Source organism: Dreissena polymorpha, chromosome 1, assembly GCF_020536995.1.
Source record: "Dreissena polymorpha isolate Duluth1 chromosome 1, UMN_Dpol_1.0, whole genome shotgun sequence".
In the NCBI taxonomy this organism is placed as follows: Eukaryota; Metazoa; Mollusca; class Bivalvia; order Myida; family Dreissenidae; genus Dreissena; species Dreissena polymorpha.
In genome coordinates, this window is record NC_068355.1 from 130,627,662 (window position 1) to 130,650,561 (window position 22,900).

The 22,900-nt window shown below is 37.4% G+C and overlaps 1 protein-coding gene across 4 annotated transcripts in view; it reads right to left on the reverse strand.

The window, feature by feature from the left end:
• Window positions 1-1,497: 1,497 nt before the first annotated feature.
• LOC127850137 (aryl hydrocarbon receptor nuclear translocator-like protein 1) overlaps window positions 1,498-22,900 on the reverse strand; it is a 112,340-nt gene continuing 90,937 nt past the window's right edge. For all 4 annotated transcript variants that reach the window (XM_052382964.1, XM_052382954.1, XM_052382944.1 and 1 more), the window contains exons 8-12: window positions 20,088-20,261; window positions 18,364-18,647; window positions 5,362-5,468; window positions 2,028-2,178; window positions 1,498-1,579 (exon numbers count right to left, since the gene is read on the reverse strand). In XM_052382964.1, coding sequence (XP_052238924.1) covers window positions 18,481-18,647; window positions 20,088-20,261 — 341 coding nt within the window. In that variant the 3' untranslated portion in view covers window positions 1,498-1,579; window positions 2,028-2,178; window positions 5,362-5,468; window positions 18,364-18,480. The remainder of the gene's footprint in view (window positions 1,580-2,027; window positions 2,179-5,361; window positions 5,469-18,363; window positions 18,648-20,087; window positions 20,262-22,900) is intronic.

The following is a 22,900-nucleotide window of genomic DNA, read 5'->3' on the forward strand; positions in this document are numbered from 1 at the left end:
GTCCTAAAAGTGGTTAGTAAGAACACACAGTTAATGAAGGTAAAACAAAACCACTGAGCAATCTGCATTGGTGCAGTAAGTGTCCAGGGAGAGAACATGGTCATAACCTGGCATGAACTGCTCACTTCCTCAGTCATAGTGAGTACTTAGAACACAGAGTTAATAAAGGTTATAAGAACACACAGCCATCTGCAGTTGTGCGTCAGTCTCAAGGGAGAGAATGTGGGTCATAGTCTGGGCATGAACTGCTCACTCCTCAGTCCTAGAAGGTGGTACTTAGAATACAGAGTTAATGAAGGTAAAAGAACACATAGCAAGCTGTAGTGGAGCAATCAGTGTCAAGGGAGAGAAAACTGTCATGGCCTAGGCATGAAATGCTCACTTTATCATTCCTAGATGTGGGTAGTTAGACACAGAAATAATTAAGGTAATAGGAACACGACCAATCTGTAGTCATACATGCCATAATTTTTCAGACCAATTCCGGACATTGAGTTAAATTGTCCGGGACTTTTGCCGATTTTCCGGGACATGTATAAAATGTAGCGATATTTATAGACACATGCATTTTGGTACGTTTTTTTGTTTCGCATCGTTAATTGCATAAGTTCGAAAGCCTATCCGAAGTACACTTAATCTATTAACGTCAAATTAAACATTACTACTTCCGTTACTAGATACAAGCCACGTGTTTTCAGTGTAAGCGTTCTAAACAAAGATGGTGACGTCACTGCGTTATTGTATTAAGGACCGGTGTGTAACGCGTAGTTGTTCATACGCCATTATTCATTAATAACATTTATAAATACAAAGTTTTGACATGGGCGAACGCAATTCAAATTCACTTATATTTTTAACGTTATGTTTATAGGGGTTTAGAACAAGACAATAATAAACCTAGTGAGGATGACGTTTTTATATGCTTACTTTTTACTCAACTTCTTTGTCGGTAAACGTGCAAACATAAACTGCTTTAATTTTTTACTCAGCGATGTTGGACTTCAGATGTGTGACAAACTATCCTTTGCCCTTACGCAGCGGGAAATAATGACGTAGTAGATAAAGTCAATTAAAAACCACATTAAACAATGCCGCCTTTTCGGTGTGGACCGCGAACGTGAGACAATCGATATGATAACAGGACCCCTGTTAATGATCGATTTTGACACGTAGCGTAGTCTGCCTATTCGGGTAGGCATTGTCATGGAGACGCTGCAGATATACACAGATTCGAGGTGCAGTTAAGCCCTAGATAAGGTACATGTATATATGGATTTTGTAAATTCCGGGACATTTGACAGATTTCCGGGACAGCGGGACAAGTTCTTCATTTCCGGGGACTGTCCCGGGCAATCCGGGACGTATGGCATGTATGCTGTAGTGGTGCAGTCAGTGTCAAGAAAGAGAACATGGTCATAGCCTGGGCATGAACTACTCACTTCCTCAGTCCTAGAAGTGGGTAGTTAGAACACAGAAATAATTAAGGTAATAGGACACAGAGCAATCTGTAGTGGAGCAGTCAGTGTCAATGGAGAGAAAATAGTCATAGCCTGGGCATGAACTGCTCACTTCCTCAGTCCTAAGTGGGTAGTTAGAACACAGAGTAAATGAAGGTAATAAGAACACGGTGCAATCTGTAGTGGCGCAGTCAGTGTCAAGGGAGAGAACATTGTCATAGCCTAGGTATATAATGAACTTTTGATTAACATTAGATTTAGATAACACCATGGGATTCAGATGTAGAAACATTTGGGCTTATATCATGGCTACAGATACAAGTTACTTAGATTTTGGTCAGCTTATGGACTTCAGATAAAGGTTACATCTCATTTGGTTAATGTTATTGACTTCCAATCTATGTTAAATCAAGTAGGGTGTTCATTTTGGATTTATATGTCTGCAACATAAAGGTTACTTGAGGTCATTCATTTCTAATAATACCAAGACGCTAAGTTTAAAAACACATTACAATTTGCTTGCTTGTAAGAAAATTAGTTATACAAAGTTATACACATTTGGCTACTCACGGAACGTATGTGTTTGTGGAGACTATATATTCCACATCTTTGGTCCACGGATTTCTAAAGCTAAAACTAGTTGACCGCACAGGGAGGAATGACCCATTCTTTGCCTTAAATCGATACAACCCAGTCTGCAACTTTTCCTTTGTTTTAAGCACTGAAATCGAACTGAACATCATTAGGTCTTGTTCTGAAAACGAAGATATAAACAAGAAATAAATGATGGCTGTTAAGGTAATAGTTCATTGGTACATTAACATTGAACATGAACAAGTAGATCTGCTCAAAATTATACTTAATAAATTTTTAACCCTTACCAAATAATGTTTTTTTACCTCGCAGGATTTGAAATTATTGTACCTTATAGAACAAGCTTGTGTTTGTGAAACACTATGTCCCCATATATTTGACCTTTGACCTTGAAGGATGACCTTGACCTTGAAGGATGACCTTGACCTTTCGCCACTCAAAATTGCTTTATTAAAAATGCAAAAGTGTACATTAAATGAGCGATTTTGACCTATATATTAGACCTTGAAGGATGACCTTGACCTTTGACCACTCAAAATATGCAGCTCCATGAGATACACATGCATGCCAAATATGAGTTGCTATCTTCAATATTGCAAAAGTGATGGCAAATGTTAAATTTGCACAAACAAACAAACAGACAAACCAACAGACAGGGCAAAAACAATATGTCCCCACTATAGTGGTGGGGGACATTTAAACATTTCACATTTGAAAGGTTTCTTCATGTCAACCAAATAGAACAAGAAGCTGTTTTTACTTTGAGTGTGTATGTGTTAAATGTATTTTTTGACTCGCTCTTTGTTTTTATAGCATGCAAAGTTGTTCTGGCAGTAAGCCTGTTTAAACACTCTTATTGAAAACTGAATTCTTCAAATCAATTTTCATAAAAATTGAAGAAGAGAGTCTACATAATGTGATTTACCTGAATGTTTCCTAATATTTTTTGCAACATATTCTCAAGAAAACATGCTTTATCCAGAGCTGTATCCACACATAAATAGGAATGGCTGATTCCCATAATTTCTCTTTTTTTAGTGTTGTATTTCGTCATAATTTGTAGATTCTACTATTTCTGACTTTCAATTTCCATTTTGCTTTTTCATTAAAACACTTTCTCCAACCAAAGAAATAAACAACTGATTTGATTGTATCCTATGGTAATATCTATGGGGAAAAAAACATGCATGCCCCCCATACGGCTGTCAGTTGTAGTGGCAGCCATTGAGTGAATTCGTTTTTTGTCACTGTGACCTTGACCATTGACCTAGTGACCTGAAAATCAATATGGATCATTTGCCAGTCATGATCAATGTACCTATGAAGTTTTATGATCATAAGCATAAGCATTCTTGAGTTATCATCTGGAAACCATTTTACTGTTTTGTGTCACTGTGACCTTGACCTTTGACCTGGTGACCTGGAAATCGATAGGGGCCATCTGCCAGTCATTATCAATGTACCTATGAAGTTTCATGATCCTAGGCGTAAGCATTCCTGAGTAATCATCCTGAACCATTTTACTGTTTCCAGTCACTGTGAGCTTGACCTTTGATTTAGTGACCTGAAAATCAATAGGGGCCATCTGCCAGTCATGATCAATGTTCCTATGAAGTTTCATGATCCTAGGCGTAAGCATTCTTGAGTTATCATCGGAAACCATTTTACTGTTTCGAGTCACTGTGACCTTGACCTTTGACACAGTGACCTGAAAATCAATAGGGGTCATCTGCAAGTCATGATCAATGTACCTATGAAGTTTCATGATCCTAAGCGTAAGCATTCTTGAGTTATCATCCCCAAACCATTTTACTGTTTCAAGTCAACGTGACCTTGACCTTTGACCTAGTCACCTGAAAATCAATAGGGGTCATCTGCCAGTCATGATCAATGTACCTATGCAGTTTCATGATCCTAGGCGTGAGCATTCTGGAGTTATCATCCGGAAACCATTTTACTGTTTGGTGTCACTGTGACCTTGACCTTTGACCTGGTGACCTGGAAATCAATAGGGGCCATCTGTCATCATTATCAATGTACCTATGAAGTTTCATGATCCTAGGCATAAGCATTCTTGACTTATCATCCTGAAAATATTTACTGTTTTCAGTAACTGTGACCTTGACCTTTGATCTAGTGACCTGAAAATCAATAGGGGCCATCTGCCAGTCATGATCAATGTTCCTATGAAGTTTCATGATCCTAGGCATAAGCATTCTTGAGTTATCATCCTGAAACCATTTTACTGTTTCGAGTCACTGTGACCTTGACCTTTGACCTAGTGACCTGAAAATAAATAGGGGTCGTCTGCCAGTCATGATCAATATACCTATGAAGTTTCATGATCGTAAGCGTAAGCATTCTTGAGTTATCATCCCCAAACCATTTAACTGTTTCGAGTCACTGTTACCTTGACCTTTGACCTAGTGACCTGAAAATCTATAGGGTTCATCTGCCACTCATGATTAATGTACCTATGCAGTTTCATGATCCTAGGCATAAGCATTCTTGAGTTATCATCCGGAAACCATTTTACTGTTTTGAGTCACTGTGACCTTGACCTTTGACCTAGTGACCTGAAAATCAATAGGGGTCATATGCCAGTCATGATCAATGTTCCTATGTATTTCATGATCCTAGGCTTAAGCATTCTTGAGTTTTCATCCTGAAACCATTTTACTATTTCGAGTCATTGTGACCTTGACCTTTGACCTAGTTACCTGATATCAATAGGGGTCATCTGCCAGTCATGATCAATGTACCTATGAAGTTTCATGATCCTAGGCCTAAGCATTCTTGAGTTGTCATCCGGAAACCATCTGGCGGACGGACCGACCTACAGACCAACTGACGGACCGACAGACATGTGCAAAACAATATACCCCCTCTTCTTCGAAGGGGGGCATAAATATCAGATATTTATTAACATCATGAGGTAATATTCCCATGGAATTCTAAAGTCAAACCCTTTCACATGAACAAAAACAACTAATGTATATGCCATTAAATAACAAAACATGAGTTCATAGGGAACAGAATGATGTCTTCCAGTCCAATTAATCTACGTACTCCACATGTAACCTTGACCTCTATGGTAGAAAGACAGATTCTACAGGCAACATGCATACATGCCAGAATTATTCAGGTCCAAATCAGGACATTCCATAAAAATTGTCACTTAAAACGATCAATCTTTCCACCTTTACCTCAGTCCGCAGTCTGTATATTTCTTAGAAAAACTACTAAATTTTTGGCCAGAAACAACAATAAATGAGTTAAAGAATTTAATGAACACAAACATATATATTACATTTTCTATGAATTTCTGCCATCCTGGTGAGGTCGTCCTGATGATAATACTCGTACACTGATGTGCCAATCAGTTCCTGAGGGAGATAACCCAGCACAACTGTTGTTCTGAAAAAGAAATAGTAAAACTTATCAAAACGGTACTGCCTTGTGGATCCTAGCTGATTCAGCAAAATGAAAATGTAACATCTGACTTAAAGTAACATAACTACTCAAAATCAACGAAAATTTCATAGATATTTCGTAAAATAAAGCTAAACAAGGGAAAAAATTGTCACAAAACAGGTTTTCATTGTGAAAAAAAAATCTGATAAAGGGAGAAAACTCAACTGAACTTTTGAAATGAACAACAAAATAACCCCCTTTGTAAGTTTGTTTTACAAAAAAATCTATTTTTAGTCGTGGCAACCTTGACATTGGAGATATTGACGTGATTCTTTCGTGCGACACACCGTCCCATGATGGTGAACATATGTGCCAAATGATTTTAAAATCTCACAATGAATGACATAGTTATGGCCAGGACAAGCTCTTATTTATGGCCATTTTTAACCTTTGAACTCAAAGTGTGACCTTGACCTTGGAGATATCGACGTAATTATTTCGCGCGACACACCGTCCAATGATGGTGAACAAATGTGCCAATGATTTTATAATCTGACAATGAACGACATAGTTATGGCCTGGACAAGCTTGTTCCGCCAGCCCGCCAGCCAGCCAGCCAGCCAGCCAGCCCGCCCGCATTCGCCAATCTAATAACCAGTTTTTTCCTTCTGAAAATCTGGTTAACAATTAAAAAGAGGGCCAAGATGCCCTAGTTCGCTCACCTGAGAGGAGTCGGTTCATTCAATCTTTACCAAATGTTAAACTTGACCTAGATATTGTCCAGACAAACATCCTGTTCAAGTATCATCATTATTTCATCTGCAAGTCATGATCAATGTACCTATGAAGATTCATGATCCTAGGCATAAGCATTCTTGAGTTATCATCCCGAGACCATTTTCTAAGTTGAGTCACCGTGACCTTGACAGCTATTGTGTGCATAAGTTTTTTGGCACTGTGACCATGACCTTTGACCAAGTGACCTGATAATCAATAGGGGTCATCTGCGAGTCATGATCAATATACCTATGAAGTTTCATGATCCTAGGCCTAAGCATTCTTGAGTTATCATCCGGACACCATTTTACTATTTCAGGTCACCGTTACCTTGACCTTTGACCTAGTGACCTGAAAATCGATAGGGGTCATCTGCGAGTCATGATCATTGTACCTATGAAGTTTCATGTTCCTAGGCATAAGCGTTCTTGAGTTATCATCTAGAAACCTTTTTACTATTTCGAGTCACTGTGACCTTGACCTTTGACCTAGTGATCTGAAAATCAATAGGGGTCATCTATGAGTCATGATCATGTACCTATGAAGTTTCATGATCCTAGGCCTAAGCGCTCTTGAGTTATCATCCGGAAACCATTTTACTATTTTGGGTCATTGTGACCTTGATCTTCTACCTAGTGACCTGAAAATCAATAGGGGTCATCTACCAGTTACGATCAATGTATCTATGAAGTTTCATGATCCTAGGCATAAGCTTTCTTGAGTTATCATCCGGAAACCATTTTACTATTTCGGGTCATCGTGACCTTGACCTTTGACCTAGTGACCTGAAAATCAATAGGGGTTATCTGCGAGTCATGATCAATGTATCTATGAAGTTTCATGATCCTAGGCATAAGCATTCTTGAGTTATCATCCGGAAACCATTTTACTGCTTTGGGTCACCATGACCTTGACCTTTGACCTAGTGACCTGAAAATCAATAGGGGTCATCTGCGAGTCATGATCAATGTACCTATGAAGTTTCATGATCCTTGGCATAAGCGGTCTTGGGTTATCATCCGGAAACCACCTGGTGGACGGTTGACAGACATGAGCAAAACAATATACCCTCTTCTTCAAAGGGGGGGGGGGGGGGGGGGGGGGGCATAATGAGAAACTGCCCCCCTCCAAGCAGCCATGTTATTCAACTGACCGATGTGACTTCTACTGTGTTCACATGTTTTCGCTATAACATATAGAGAAAAATGCCCCGCCCACTGGCGGCCATGTTTTTCACCGATCCCGACCATTTTAAGATTCGTCCGAGATATCAATAAAACCAATGTTTTGACTAATTTTTATGATGATTGGGCAAAAAGTGTGACTTCTAGAGTGTGTATAAGGTTTCTCTATAGCAAAATAGGGAAAAGTGCCACTATATCATATAGAGAAAAATGCCCCGCCCACTGGCTGCCATGTTTTTCACACGGATCTGGACTGTTTTCAAACTCATCTGAGACATCAATTGAACCAATGTTTCCACCAACTTTCATGATGATTGGGCAAAAATTGTGACTTCTAGAGTGTTAACAAGGTTTCTCTTTAACCAATAAGGAAAACTGCCCCGCCCCCTGGCCACCATGTTTTTCAACGAATCGGAACCATTTTAAACTCAACCAGATATCATTAAGACAAACATTTTGACAAAGTTACATGAAGATTGGGCATGACATGTGACTTCTACAGTGTTTACAAGGTTTTTCTTTTTTTGACCTAGTTTTTGACCCGGCACAACCCAGTTTCGAACTCGGCCGAGAATTCATGGGGACAAAGCTTCTGACTAAGTTTCATGAAGATGGGACAAGATATGTGGCGTCTAGAGCACAGGTGGTTAGCGTGTGGCTATGATATTAATTAGTGAAAACATCATTTTGAATGATAAATAATCATATTATAACGAAAAATTAACTTTTCTGAAAAAAAAAATATTTCACTATCAAATATATATATAACAAGGTATGCAACTCAAAATCAGCCCAAAACGGGATGCATCGCTTTGAACAGCCATATCTTCATAATTTTGCAGCGATTTTCACGATCTCGGTCTTATTCAACGCAGAAATGAATTTCCTTTCTGGAAATGTATATGTCTTGCAATATTTTAACAAATGCTGGGTCAACTTTTAAGAAATAACACGATACACAACACGCATGACCAGTTGACAGTGATCATGCTGTCTTTAAGACTGAAATCTTCACGGAGTAAAGGGCAACTTCCCTACAAAGTTCATGTAGTTCGATACCATAATTCAATAAAACGTATGAAAAAACATTATTACCGTTCTTGTCGTTACATTCTGCATCAAGACTAACTGTCCAGCGCCGTTTGAAACCTTTGTTTACATACATTTCAACTAACTGACATTTTAACATACGAGTGATTTCATTGGTCCATGCGGAGTGTGTCTTTACGACTGGAGATTTCATTCATAAAGAATACATGATCACTGTCAACTGGGTCATCGTGTTGTGTATCGTGTTATTTCTTAAAAGTTGACCAGCATTTGTAAAAATATTGCAAGACATATACATTTCCAGAAAGGAAATTCATTTCTGCGTTGAATAAGACAGAGATCGTGAAAATCGCTGCACAATTGATGAAGATATGGCTGTTCAAAGCGATGCACCCCGTTTTGGGGTGATTTTGAGTTGCATACCTTGTTATATATATATTTGATAGTGAATTTTTTTTTCAGAAAAGTTAATTTTCGTTATAATATGATTATTTATCATTCAAAATGATGTTTTCACTAATTAATATCATAGCCACACGCTAACCACCTGTGGTCTAGAGTGTTAACGAGCAAATGTTAATGGACGGACGGACATACAATGGACAAAGACCGGTCACAAAAGCTCACCTGAGCAATCAGGTGAGCTAAAAATCATTGTTCCTTATGGCAATTGCCGAAATTTCAACACCAGATGTGGTCTGGTAAAATATATGTTTGTGGATACAAAATGCTCGTTTTTATTATGGTTTTATAATCGTACCATTTCAGTGTCGTGTGTGTCGTAGAATAGATATATTGCAGGAAACTAGCATTGAATTTATTGTGGTCACAAATAATAAAAACAAGCATTTTGTATTTACAAAAATCTATGTAATCATACCACATCTAGCGTTGAAATTGTGGCTATTGCTATAAGGAACACTGATTGTTTAGGTGTAAACTTTATTTTACGGAATACTTTACAAAATTGTTGTTGATTTTGAGCGATATAGAGACTTAAGACACTAATGGTGCATTCCTATTGCTTAATTATAAAGCAATAATGTCAACAGCTACAAACAATTCATTTCTTAATCTGAACACCAAAATAATTATTTATTTATTTTTTCTTCATTAAGACTGCTGGAAAGATTCTGTAAAAATCCTAAATAGGGGTTGTCTTAAAGTACACAGGCAAACATTAAAATTGTCAAAGGAATTATACAATTATGTCTATCCCTTCTGTTAGAACAGTCTGCAATCCTTTGCACTAGATTCCAGCTGTCTTTTTCTTAAAAACATCCTTATTTTGATTTGTTATCTACATCAACATTGTGCAATGCAAAAATAAGTTTTTTATGAATGAGCATTTGGTTAATGGTATGGGGACATCTTCTTTGCTTTATCCTATGACAACTTTCATCATAGTTGCTGATGCGTTATGTTGACCTTCACAAAGTTAATTATCTTTTTAAGAACCAGGAATATGTAATTAGTTTTATGCAGATTTCAAGACATGAAAATGCCACATTTTTCCTCCTCTATGTTAATTTGGTAGCAGATACAACTTCCAAGTAAGATTTACATAACAATATTTGAAAATCAAAGTTCAACATTCCAATTTGGTATCAACAATCAAACAAGATTGCAATGGCCCTAAGGCGGTCACCTGAGACCCATATGATCTAACTATTCTGAGAAGATTTCAGACGAGTTCAGAATAATTTAAAAACTTATGAAACATAAGTATAACATTTATAGGCACATTTTTTAGCTTGATATCATAAGAACAAATGTTCCTACAGTTTAATGAAGATTTCAGTTGAAATGTGATTTCTTTTGGTTATCTTATCATAAAATTAAAGATAACCAAAAGTTATTCTCTGGATAAGAGTTATATAATTAGCCACAGTGTTAACAATATTTATCTTTCATTTGACCTAATGAACTAGTTTTTTTGTTCACATGGTCCAGCTTTAAGCTCTGCTGAGATATCATAAGGGCATATCAACTGACCAAGGTTTACTGAGATTTAACTAAAAGTGTGACATATATAGTGTTCACAACATTTCACTAAAGCCATATAAGGATATGCCCGGCCCGCTGGCAGTCATGTTTTTCAAACAGACCGGAACCATTTTGAACTCATCCAAGATATCATTGAGATAAGAGTCTAACCGAAGATTGGACAATAAATGTGGGCTCTTAGAGTGTTAACAATGTTTTACTAGAGCCATATAAGGAAAAATGCCCTCCCCCCGGGTAGCCATGTTTTTTGCAAGAGACTAGACCTATTGTCAAACTCAACCCAGATGTCATTAGAAACAGATCTTTGGAAAAAAGTTTCAATGAGATTGGACATAAGAACAAGTCAGAGGCGATCACTCATACTTTTAACAGCCTGTTTTTTAATATGCGGTCATTTTCCCCAAAAAATCAAGTATCAGTACCATTTCCACTAGTAAGTGACTAAGCAGAGTACACTGTACACATGACATATTTGTCATGTTCTTAATTCTGAGCATAAAAAAATATCAAAATGAATAGCTGGCAATCAGCTAGGGAGGGTCTTGACATGTGACAGGTCAAACATGTGCTGATGGGAACACTTAGTGTGATGAACAGACACTGGGTTAGAATCTCAGAAACTCTTGCAAGGATTTCATTATATCTGAGCGGAGCGTATAATAGTCTCCACATTTTATAAATGATTCAATTAATTTGAATTAAGTGTACAATCCAAAGCTAGGTCTGAATACTTCTGCCTGCTCCCGGAACGCAACATTTTCCAATATTTTGTATCCAATATAACGCGCTCTGTTTAAAAGCTGAATCCAATGTAACGCCCGTGGGTCTCGGTTCGTGTTCTTTCTCCAACCTTCCATTTTGGTCTCAAATTTGTGCTTGGAATTCAAATATGGTGGCAATCATTGTACTGATGGCATAATTGCTCTTAGAATACCATTTTCAAACATGATTATCAAAAATCAGTAATGATATGTAAATCCCTGGCTAGATTTTACTATCCCTATCTTTTGGGCTGGTATATAAACAGCTGCATAGATCAATAAGAAAAACATTCATATCTTGTTTCTTGAAAAGTCCACACTTGAAGAATGTCAAGCTGTGTAATCACGGTCTGTTTTTTAGTGTTGTCTCTGGGATAAATCCTAAATTCAGGTATGTTAAGGGTTAAGTTAGAGAAATTATTAAATCTAATATGTTATCACAATCTGCATGTCAGCTGCATGGATGTATTGTTGAATGTCTATAGGGGTCATCTGCCAGTCATTAACAATGTACCTATGAAGTTTCATGATCCTAGGCGTAAGCATTCTTGAGTTATCATCCTGAAACCATTTTACTGTTTCGAGTCACTGTGATCTTGACCTTTGATCTAGTGACCTGAAAATCATAAGGGGTCATCTGCCAGTCATGATGAATGTTCCTATGAAGTTTCATGATCCTAGGGCTTAAGCATTCTCGAGTTATCATCCGGAAACCATTTTACTGTTTCGAGTCACTGTGACCTTGACCTAGTGACCTGAAAATCAATAGGGGTCATCAGCCAGTCATGATCAATGTACCTATGAAGTTTCATGATCCTAGGCCTAAGCATTCTTGCAATATCATCCGGAAACCATTTTACTATTTTGAGTCACTGTGACCTTGACCTTTGACCTAGTGACCTGAAAATCAATAGGGGTCATCTTCCAGTCATGATCAATGTACCTATGAAGTTTCATGATCCTAGGACAAAGCGTTCTTGAGTTATCATCCAGAAACCATCTGGTGGACGGACTGACCGACTGACCGATGGGCGACATGTGCAAAACAATATACCCCCTCTTCTTCGAAGCGGGGCATAATAAATTCAATAAACTTGCTGGTTGGTACTTACTTCTCTAATAAAAAATGCTGTGTTTTACCAATTGCAGGGACATGATTAGACAGAAGATTGTCCATATTAAGATACCAATTCAAACAAGATGTGTTTGTGAAACACAATGTCCCCCTATATGACATTTGACCTTGAAGGATGACCTTGACCTTGACCTTTCACCACTCCAAAATGTGCAGCTCCATGAGATACACATGCATGCCAAATATCAAGTTGCTATCTTCAATATTGCAAAAGTATTAACAAGGGCTGTTTGTAAAACATGCATGCCCCCATATGGGCTGTCCGTTGTAGTGGCAGCCATTGTGTGAATACGTTTTTTGTCACTGTGACCTTGACCTTTGACCTAGCAACCTGAAAATCAATAGGGGTCATCTGCGAGTCACGATCAATGTACCTATAAAGTGTCATGATCCTAGCAAAAGGCTTCTTGAGTTATCATCCATCATTTACTATTTCGGGTCACCGTGACCTTGACCTTTGACCTTGTGACCTCAAATCAATAGGGGTCATCTGCGAGTCATGAATAATCAACCTGTGAAGTTTCATGATCCTAGGTATATGCGTTCTTGAGTTATCATCTCAAAAACCATTTTAATATTTCAGGTCACCGTAAACCTGACCTTTGACCTAGTGACCTCAAAATCAATCAGGGTCATCTTCGAGTCATGATCAATCTACCCAGGAAGTTTCATGATCCTAGGCGCATGCATTCTTGAGTTATCATCCGGAACCATTTTACTATTTCGGGTGACTGTGACCTTGACCTTTGACCTAGTGACCTCAAAATCAATTGGGGTCAATCTGCAAGTCATGATCAATCTACCCATGAAGTTTCATGATCCTAGGCGTATGGGTTCTTGAGTTATCATTCAAAAACCATTTTACTATTTTGGGTCACCTGTGACCTTGACGTTTGACCTAGTGACCTCAAAATCAATAGGGGTCATCTGCGAGTCATGATCAATGTACCTATTAAGTTTCATGATCCTAGGCCCAAGCGTTCTTGAGTTATCGTCTGACAACCACCTGGTGGACAGACCGACTGACCGACAGACCGACATGAGCAAAGCAATATACCCCCTCTTCTTCGAAGGGGGGCATAATAAAACAGGGCTGTTTGTAAAACATGCATGCCCCCCATATGGGCTGTCCATTGTAGTGGCAGCCATTGTGTGAGCACGATTTTTGTCACTGTGACCTTGACCTTTGACCTAGTGACCTGAAAATCAATAGGGGTCATCTGCGAGTCAGGATCAATGTACCTATGAAGTGTCATGATCCTAGGCAAAAGCGTTCTAGAGTTATCATTCGAAAATCATTTTACTATTTCGGGTCACCCTGACCTTGACCTTTGACCTTTTGACCTCAAAATCAATAGGGGTCATTTGCGAGTCATGATCAATCTACCTTTGAAGTTTCATGATCCTAGGCAAAAGCGTTCTTGAGTTATCATCCGAAAACCATTTTACTATTTCAGGTCACCGTGACCTTGACCTTTGATCTAGTGACCCTCAAAAACAATAGGGGTCATCTGCGAGTCATGATCAATCTACCTATGAAGTTTCATGATCCTAGGCGTATGCGTTCTTGAGTTATCATCCGGAAACCATTTTACTATTTCGGGTCACCGTGACCTTGACCTTTGACCTAGTGACCTCAAAATTGATAGGGGTCATCTGCGAGTCATGATCAATCTACCCATGAAGTTTCATGATCCTAGGCGTATGCGTTCTCGAGTTATCATCCGGAAACCATTTTACTATTTCGGGTCACCGTGACCTTGACCTTTGACCAAGTGACCTCAAAATTAATAGGGGTCATCTGCGAGTTAAGATATATCTACCCATGAAGTTTCATGATCCTAGGCGTATGCGTTCTTGAGTTATCATCCGGAAAACCATTTTACTATTTCGGGTCACCGTGACCTTGACCTTTGACCTAGTGACCTCAAAATCAATAGGGGTCATCTGCGAGTCATGATCAATCTACCCATGAAGTTTTATGATCCTAAGCGTATGCTTTCTTGAGTTATCATCCGAAAACCATTTTACTATTTCGGGTCACTGTGACCTTGACCTTTGACCTAGTGACCTCAAAATCAATAGGGATCATCTGCGAGCCATGATCAATCTACCTATGAAGTTTCATGATCCTAGGCGTATGCGTTCTTGAGTTATCATACAACACCACCTGGTGGACGGACCGACCGACCGACCTACTACCGAACGACCTACCGACCGACCGACATGAGCAAAGCAATATACCCCCTCTTCTTCGAAGGGGGGCATATAAGTGATTTGGCCACATATATTTGACCTTGATGGATGACCTTGAGCTTGACCTTTCACCACCCTCAAAATGTGCAGCTCCATGAGATACACATGCATACCAAAATATCAAGTTGCTATCTTCAATATTGCAAAATTATCCTTAAAACAAGCGATTTGGGCCACATATATTTGAATTCTGACCTTGAAGGATGACTTTTGACCTTGACCTTTCACCACTCAAAATGTGCAAGCTCAATGAGATACACATGCATGCCAAATATCAAGTTGCTATCTTCAATATTGCAAAAAGTATTCATAAAATAAGTGATTTGGGCCACATATATTTGACCTCTCACCTTGAGATGACCTTGACCTTGACCTTTAAGCACTCAAAATGTGCAGCTCCATGAGATACACATGCGTGCCAAATATCAAGTTGCTATATTCAATATAGCAAAAGTTATTGCAAAATGTTAAAGTTGGCGCAAACAGACCAACCAACCAACAGACCAACCAACCAACCAACCAACCAACAGACAGGGCAAAAACAATATGTCCCCCACTACCATAGTGGGGGACATAAAAAGAATACAAGGATGATCAACCTAAACCAGACTTGTGTGAATATTTCATTAGAAGAGATGACGTCAATTTTCAATTAATTATATACTTTTGTTTTTTTCTTTGTGTCGGCCTATTGTTTCCCTCTAATGAACTATAACAAATTAAGGGGGATACAATACTTGTATCAATTTGTGTTCACTTTCTCTTGGGTAATATATATGTTTTAAGAATTTAGTGATTTCTCAGTCTACATACACTTGAACATGTTTAAGATCTACGCTTATTCCCCGGAAGTTTACGATACACTTAAACTAATTAAAACAATCCAATATCGTGCTATTTTGTTAAAAATAGTTTCATACAACTAAAGATATCGCTTGTAAGCCTGGTCTGATATAGTGACACATGTTTAAGATGCTGATTTATAACATGAGAATTTTATCATATAATTTAAAACATGTTCTTTAAGTACATTTTCTTTTTTTATTAATTAACATAACACAATAAACATCAGAAAAATCACATATATCCCATTGGTGCAAAAAGGGTACCATGTGCCTCCTTATTTTTCAATTTCATATGGTACCATGTGCCGCATTATTTCAATTTCATAAGGTACCATGTGCCTCCTTATTACAATTTCATATGGTACAACCATTGTGCCTCCTTATTTCATTTCATATGGTACCATGCCTTCAATTATATGGGACCAATGTGCCTCCTTATTTCAATTTCAGATGGTACCGATGTGCCTCTTAATTTCAATTTCATATGGTACCATGTTCCTCCTTATTTCAATTTCATATGGTACCATTGTCCTCCTTATGGTCAAATTTCAGATGGTACCATGTGCCCTGCATTATTCAATTTCAATATGGTATCATGTGCCTCCTTATTTAATTCATATGGTACCATGGTGCCTCATTATTTCAATTTCAGATGGTAACCATGTGGCCCTCCTTATGTCAATTCATATGGTAGCCATAGTGCTCCTTAATTTCAATTTCATATGGTACCATGGGCCTCCGGATTTCAATTTCATAAGGTACCATGTGCCTCCTTATTTCAATTTCATAGGGTACCATGTGCCTCCTTATTTCAATTTCATATGGTACCATGTGCCTCCTTATTCAATTCATATGGTACAATGTGCCTCCTTATTGCAATTTCATATGGTACCATGTGCCTCCTTATTTCAATTTCATATGGTACCATGTGCCTCCTTATTTCAATTTCATATGGTACCTTTTGCATCCAGGGGGGGGGGCAAATTTTATTATTATATTATACTAAGAATATTTTCTGTTTCAGTAAATAAGCAAGAAATACTGTTTTGTGTGTCATGCTAATGTATAACCCCTGGTTCATACATAATAACAAAATTGTTTATTCCTATGGCACCATTCAATTCATTTAACAACAAGTACCGACCTAACCAAAACATAATTAATTTGGCAAGCTGTTACATTAACAAATGTAACCCATATAAATGTTATTACACTGATATATGTCTTTCATTAGACCCTTAGTGGTACAGAGCATCAATATAAACACATCTTGACATCCGAGTTTGTAAATTATTTATTATAAAGAATAAAGAATCAGTGTTTGTAAGCATATTAACCATTTTGCACTAAAAAAGCTAAAATGTGATATCAAAATATTGTATTTAAGTATGTGCATGTTTGTTATAAAGTGCTTAAGTTATTTAGCAATGCAATTTCCATTAACATATTGTATTCAAAGTGCCAACTGTGTTGACAAGCCTGATGCACAGATACAGGGAAGTTTCTGAAGAAAAAGTTCAAAGAACAGTTAACCAGCTGAAAATGTAAATGGGTATCAGAATAATTCAAAAAATAAAATAAATACAATTAAATGAAACCAAAGGTGATAAAATATTGCAAGTTTCAATTAAATAAATAAGGCCACAAGTCGCTCACACTGAGATACAAAGAAACTGACCTGTTCTTTGCAGCCTAAGATGTCATAAGAACAAATGATCCGACCAACTTTCATGAAGAGTGAACAATAAATGTCACTTTTAGAGTGCTAACAAGGTTTTACTATGGCCATTCAAAGAAAAAATGCCCCAACCCCTGGTGGCCATGGTTCAACAGACCAGAACCATTTTCGAACTCATTCAAGATTTTATTAAACAAATTTTCTGACCAAGTTTCATGAAGATTGGACTATAAATGTGACTTATAGATTGTTGGCAAGTTTTCACTACAGCCATAAAAGGAAAAATGCCCAGCAACTGGAACCATTGTCTGACTTGTCCAAGATATCATAGGGACAATTCCTCTGACCAAGTTTAATGAAGATCGCACAATAAATGTGGCCTCTAGAGTGTTAACAAGGTTTTACTATAGCATATAAGGAAAAATGCCAACCCCATGGCAGCCATGTTTTTCAAGCAACCGGCACCATTTTTGAACTCCTCCAAGATATCATGGAGACAAATCTTCTGACCAAGTTTCATGACGATCACACAATGAATGTGGCCTCTAGAGTTTTAACATGGTTTTACTATAGCCATATACAGAACAATGCTGGGCCCCCTTGCAGCCATGTTTTAACCAACTGAAAACCATTTTTGAACTCATCTAAGATATCATTGGCAGAAATCTTCTGCCTAAATTTCTTGAAGATCGGAAAATAAATGTGGCCTGTAGAGTGTTAAGAAGGTTTTACAATAGCCATATAAGGAAAAATGCCCTGTCCCTTGGCGGCCGTGTTTTTCAATCAACAGGAACCAATTTTAAACTTGTCAAAGATATCATAAGAACAAATCTTCTGACCAAACTTCATGAAGATGGGACAAATATGTGTGGCCTATAGTGTTAACAAAAACTCACCATGAGCACATTGTGCTCTAGTGAGCTAAAAATGCTTCTGTGTACTTTAAAATTCTTCGAAAGTTTCTTTTTCATAAAAATCCCTTACTCAAATTGGAATTTTCTATTAGAATATCCAGCCGATTTTCTTATATAGAAAATTTGAATATTCCTTCCCATCCCGACAGCAAATCAATAAATATACAAATATCTTTTATTTGGGGGCAAAATAAGAAACATGGTCAATTAAAACATGTACCCATGCCTTATCTATAAGTTATGTCAATGAATAAAACACATAATTACTATGTCCATACAATCATGTACTACGCCTGGTCAATAAACGTTAGTTTTCCATCCACAGAAATTCGAAACATGTATTCCACTGGCCGTAAATCCTGTCTGGATAACTTGAAGTATTCCCTGAACCATTCACAGAACAAGAGGTCACTGAACTGGCTGATTAAAAGACGTCCGTATTTGCCCAACGGCCACTAAGCAACTTAAGATGTTCGAGGAGTCATCATAATCATCGTCACCAGTGATGTTTATTTTTGATGTAGGCCACGACTTCAGGTAGCCAGTAAAGTGTATCACAATGTAAGATTTTTGGTCTACAATAAAATAAAAAAGTTAACAATTAATGAAAGGAAAAACTAGGTTCTGTCTGAAAAGAAATACCGAAACACACTGCATCATTTAATAAAATAGTAAAATGAAATTTGGAAAAAATGAACAGTTAAATAAATCTAGTCTGAAAAGGTGGAAAAGAAATGAAAGCATTTGAGATAACGGTAACATGGTAACAACCTCTGAGCGGGTAAAAGTATTACCAGAATAATGGTGTTCTGCAATATATTGTGATGAGAGAACTACGCTCTAATCAGCCTTGTATTTTTTTAACAGAGTTAAATAAAAGAAATACCAAAATGAAGAAACAATATAGAGAAGAAAAGAAATGGCCTAGGCCCCAACCCCTCCAAAAAACTTTGCTAAGGTTTGATGCATTTTGAGGTATTGAACTCTCTCTAATGTGATGGTTTTGTCATTTTACTACAAAGTTAAACATATTTTGCTAATTTGTCTTACTTTAGCTAAATGCATTCCGTATCCCATAATAAAAAGCATTTTTCTGGCTAAAACTTATTACAAAATAATTGCAAAATGACAAAATGATGTCTCTTTTCACACACACACAAAAGAAATTGAAAATGTTTTCATCAGCATAAAAAAACAAACAGAAATTTAAGTTCACAAAAACATGAAAAAACTTTGCTTGTTTTCATGTTTTTGTTCTTTACAGTTTGTTTTCAACAGCATCTTACCCACAAACACCTGGGAAAACTGGTTTAAACAAGAGTGCCAAACTGTCACAAGATATGCCCGTTTGAAGGTTTTGGACAACTTAAAAACTTTACCATTTGAGTGACAAAATGATATATTTTTGAAAATTAAGCAACACATTACTTAACCATTTGAGTGACACCATGCTAAATCCTTGAAATGCAAGTTACCCTGTGACCTAGTTTTTGACCTGGCATTACTCATATTTGAACTTGACCTAGATATCATTTAGATACATTTTCTGACCAAATTTGGTGAAGATAGAATGAAAACTACTTCAATTAGAGAGCAGACACCATGCAAAATCCTTGAAATGCACTTAGAGACCCTGTGACCTAGTTTTTGACCCAGCATGACCCATATTTAAATTTGACCTAGATATTATCTAGACACAAATTCTGACCAAATTTGGTGAAGATCGGTTGAAAAACTACTTCAATTAGAGAGCAGTAACCATGCTAAATCAATGAAATGCACTAAGTGACCCCCGACCTAGTTTTTGACCCAGCATGACCCATATTCAAACTTGACCAAGATATTGTCTAGATACAACTTCTGACCAAGTTTGGCAAAGATTGGATGAAAACTATTTGAATTAGAGAGCAGACACTGCTGTGGACAGCGCCTGCCCGCCCACCAAGGGTGATCTTATAATATGTCACGTTTTCAACAGGCCTGTAAAAAGCAAAAAAACAACACCAATATTTCACCTGATTTCCGTTTTCTATGTACATATTCCAAGTCTTCTTTCTCGTACTTAAGACCTGACTTAGACTGCTCGCCATTATCGATGCGGTACTTCATGCGGCAGTAAAAGGAGCGTCGTGCTCCTGAACACAAGTGGGTGGGGCACTGTGGTAACTCAGTCTTCAATGGCATCAATGCTGCAAAAGATTTGAAATCACATTCCTGAAAATGTTATGATAATCAGTGATGTTGAGAATCTGCTGATGATATATGATATTGTTAAACATATGTGTTTATTGAGAAAGTGCAAGCCATATATGAGATATGGTATAACACCTACTTGAACACAATCAACTGATTTAATGACCACAAAGACATGTTTGAAGTTACATTTCTGTAGTAGTTACAAAGTATATTAAAACTTAAAGCTGAACAAGAAATGTAACCATACCTAGCTAGATTCTGCGTAAAGCAGTCACATCATATATCATTTTTATTATTGACTATTTGGATATATGTGATATGGAGATGCTGCACGTTTTACTCATCAAGATCTCTCGGCAGCAATCGAAGCCAAGGCTTATCAAGGATGACACTTTCCACTTTTATGACATTTTTCATTTAAATGGAGTCTCTTCTTAGCAAAAATCCAAATTAGGCGGAAAGTGTCGTCTCTGATAAGCCTGTGAAGACTGCACAGGCTAATCTGGGACGACAATTTAAGCACATGCATTAAGCCCAGTTTTCTCAGAACACAACTCATGTATACAAACAGTAACAGGTTAAATACCCATGATATACGAGATGGTTGTATGTACGAAAAGGAGAAGTTCAGCTTATTTACCAAGGAGTGAAATTAATAAATGACAATTTTACCCTATGAGATTGACAGTACATCAGGAAATCGTCTGGGAAAATTAATAAATATTTTAACACATAATTGCCATTTGGTTAAAAGTACATATAAAAGCTTGCTTGCCAAATTCTTCCTACATTTTGAGTGCAATTTTTGCCGAACTTTAACATTATAATTACCTTCAAGTGCTACAGTATATAATGTCACAGTTTCAATTTTGTATAATTTTTTAAAGAATTATTTCCATTTAAAATTTCATACATAAGCATCTGTATTTATTTTGCTAAGCCACGTTCTTCAAAATTTTACAGAATAACTTTCTCTGAAGTTGACATTGAATATTGTCAAGGTTTGATAATTGCATTATTTTTTAAGAAGCTGTTGTCTTTGTTTTAAATTAGGATATGCCAGGGAGTTTTTGTATTTGTTTTTTATTTCTTCGAAATTCTTTTACAAATTGGTGTGCTTACTGTTGAGTCACAGCTAATATTGCAGCTTATCATAGCAGAATTGATGCTTTAAAAGTCAATTTGGGCTAACCAAGATTTGGACTTATTGAATTAGCCTTTGTCCAAAAGAAAGTTAATGTCAAGATTAAATGGAAGTAAAGTGAAGTGTGTAAAGAGTGTTCATAGATACTTTTAATGCAAGTATAAAAGCTTTGTATCAAGCAGTATTAAATAGACAAAACTCATTGATTTTGTCTATTAAACAATAAGATCTTCTGAATCAATGTTAGTCAAAAATTATGTCTATGTCAGGCAAAAGTAAGGTCTGATGACAAAAGTTTTGTAAAAAGAATCTTTGATGTTTAAATTTAAAAAGGGTGATTTGGGATTAACCTTGAATATGGAAATCCAAATAGGTATTTATAGAAAGTAAGTCAATGTCAAGGTCACAATGAAGTCAGGGGATGAGGTCGAGTTGAGAACACTCGTAGATAATGTCTATGCAAGCATGAAAGCTTCGTATCATGCTTACTGATTTAAGACAAAATGAGTCATTTCGGGTCAGCGATATTTGAACAGTACAACAAGGGACAAAATTGTCACAAAACCAGGTTTTCATTGTGAAAAAAAAATCTGATAAAGGGAGAAAACTCAAACTGAACTTTTGAAATGAACAAGCAAAATTAACCCCCTTTGTAAGTTTGTTTTAAAAAAAATCTATTTTTAGTCGTGGCGAACTTGACATTGGAGATATTGACGTGATTCTTTCGTGCGACACACCGTCCCATGATGGTGAACAAATGTGCCAAATGATTTTAAAATCTCACAATGAATGACATAGTTATGGCCAGGACAAGCTCATTTATGGCCATTTTTGACCTTTGAACTCAAAGTGTGACCTTGACCTTGGAGATATCGACGTAACTATTTCGCGCGACACACCGTCCAATGATGGTGAGCAAATGTGCCAAATGATTTTAAAATCTGACAATGAACGACATAGTTATGGCCCGGACAAGCTTGTTCCGCCCGCCCGCCAGCCCGCCCGCATTCGCCAATCTAATAACCAGTTTTTTCCTTCGGAAAACCTGGTAAAATATTGTGCGTCGCCGCGACTGTTGCGCAAAATATCGAGTATCTCTTCGTGTGTCTAGTGTCGCCCTTTGAACACGATACATGACACTCAAAGCGATGCACGATATTTTTCGGGACAGACACGGCGACGCACGATATTTTTCCCGACAATTGCCGCAACGCACGATATTTTTTGCGACAGTCGCAGCGACACATGATAGTTTGCAGGACAGTTGCAGCAACGCACGATATATTAAACAAGATTTATCGCCTTTTGTACTACCTACACAAGGGTGATATATCGTGTTAAATATATTGTGCGTCGCTGCGACTGTTGCGCAAAACATTGTGCGTCACTGTGACTGTCGTAAAATATATCGTGCGTCGCCTCGACTGTTGCGAAAAATATCGTGTATTGCTTCTTGTGTCTAGTGTCGCCCCTGATGAAAGACTGGCA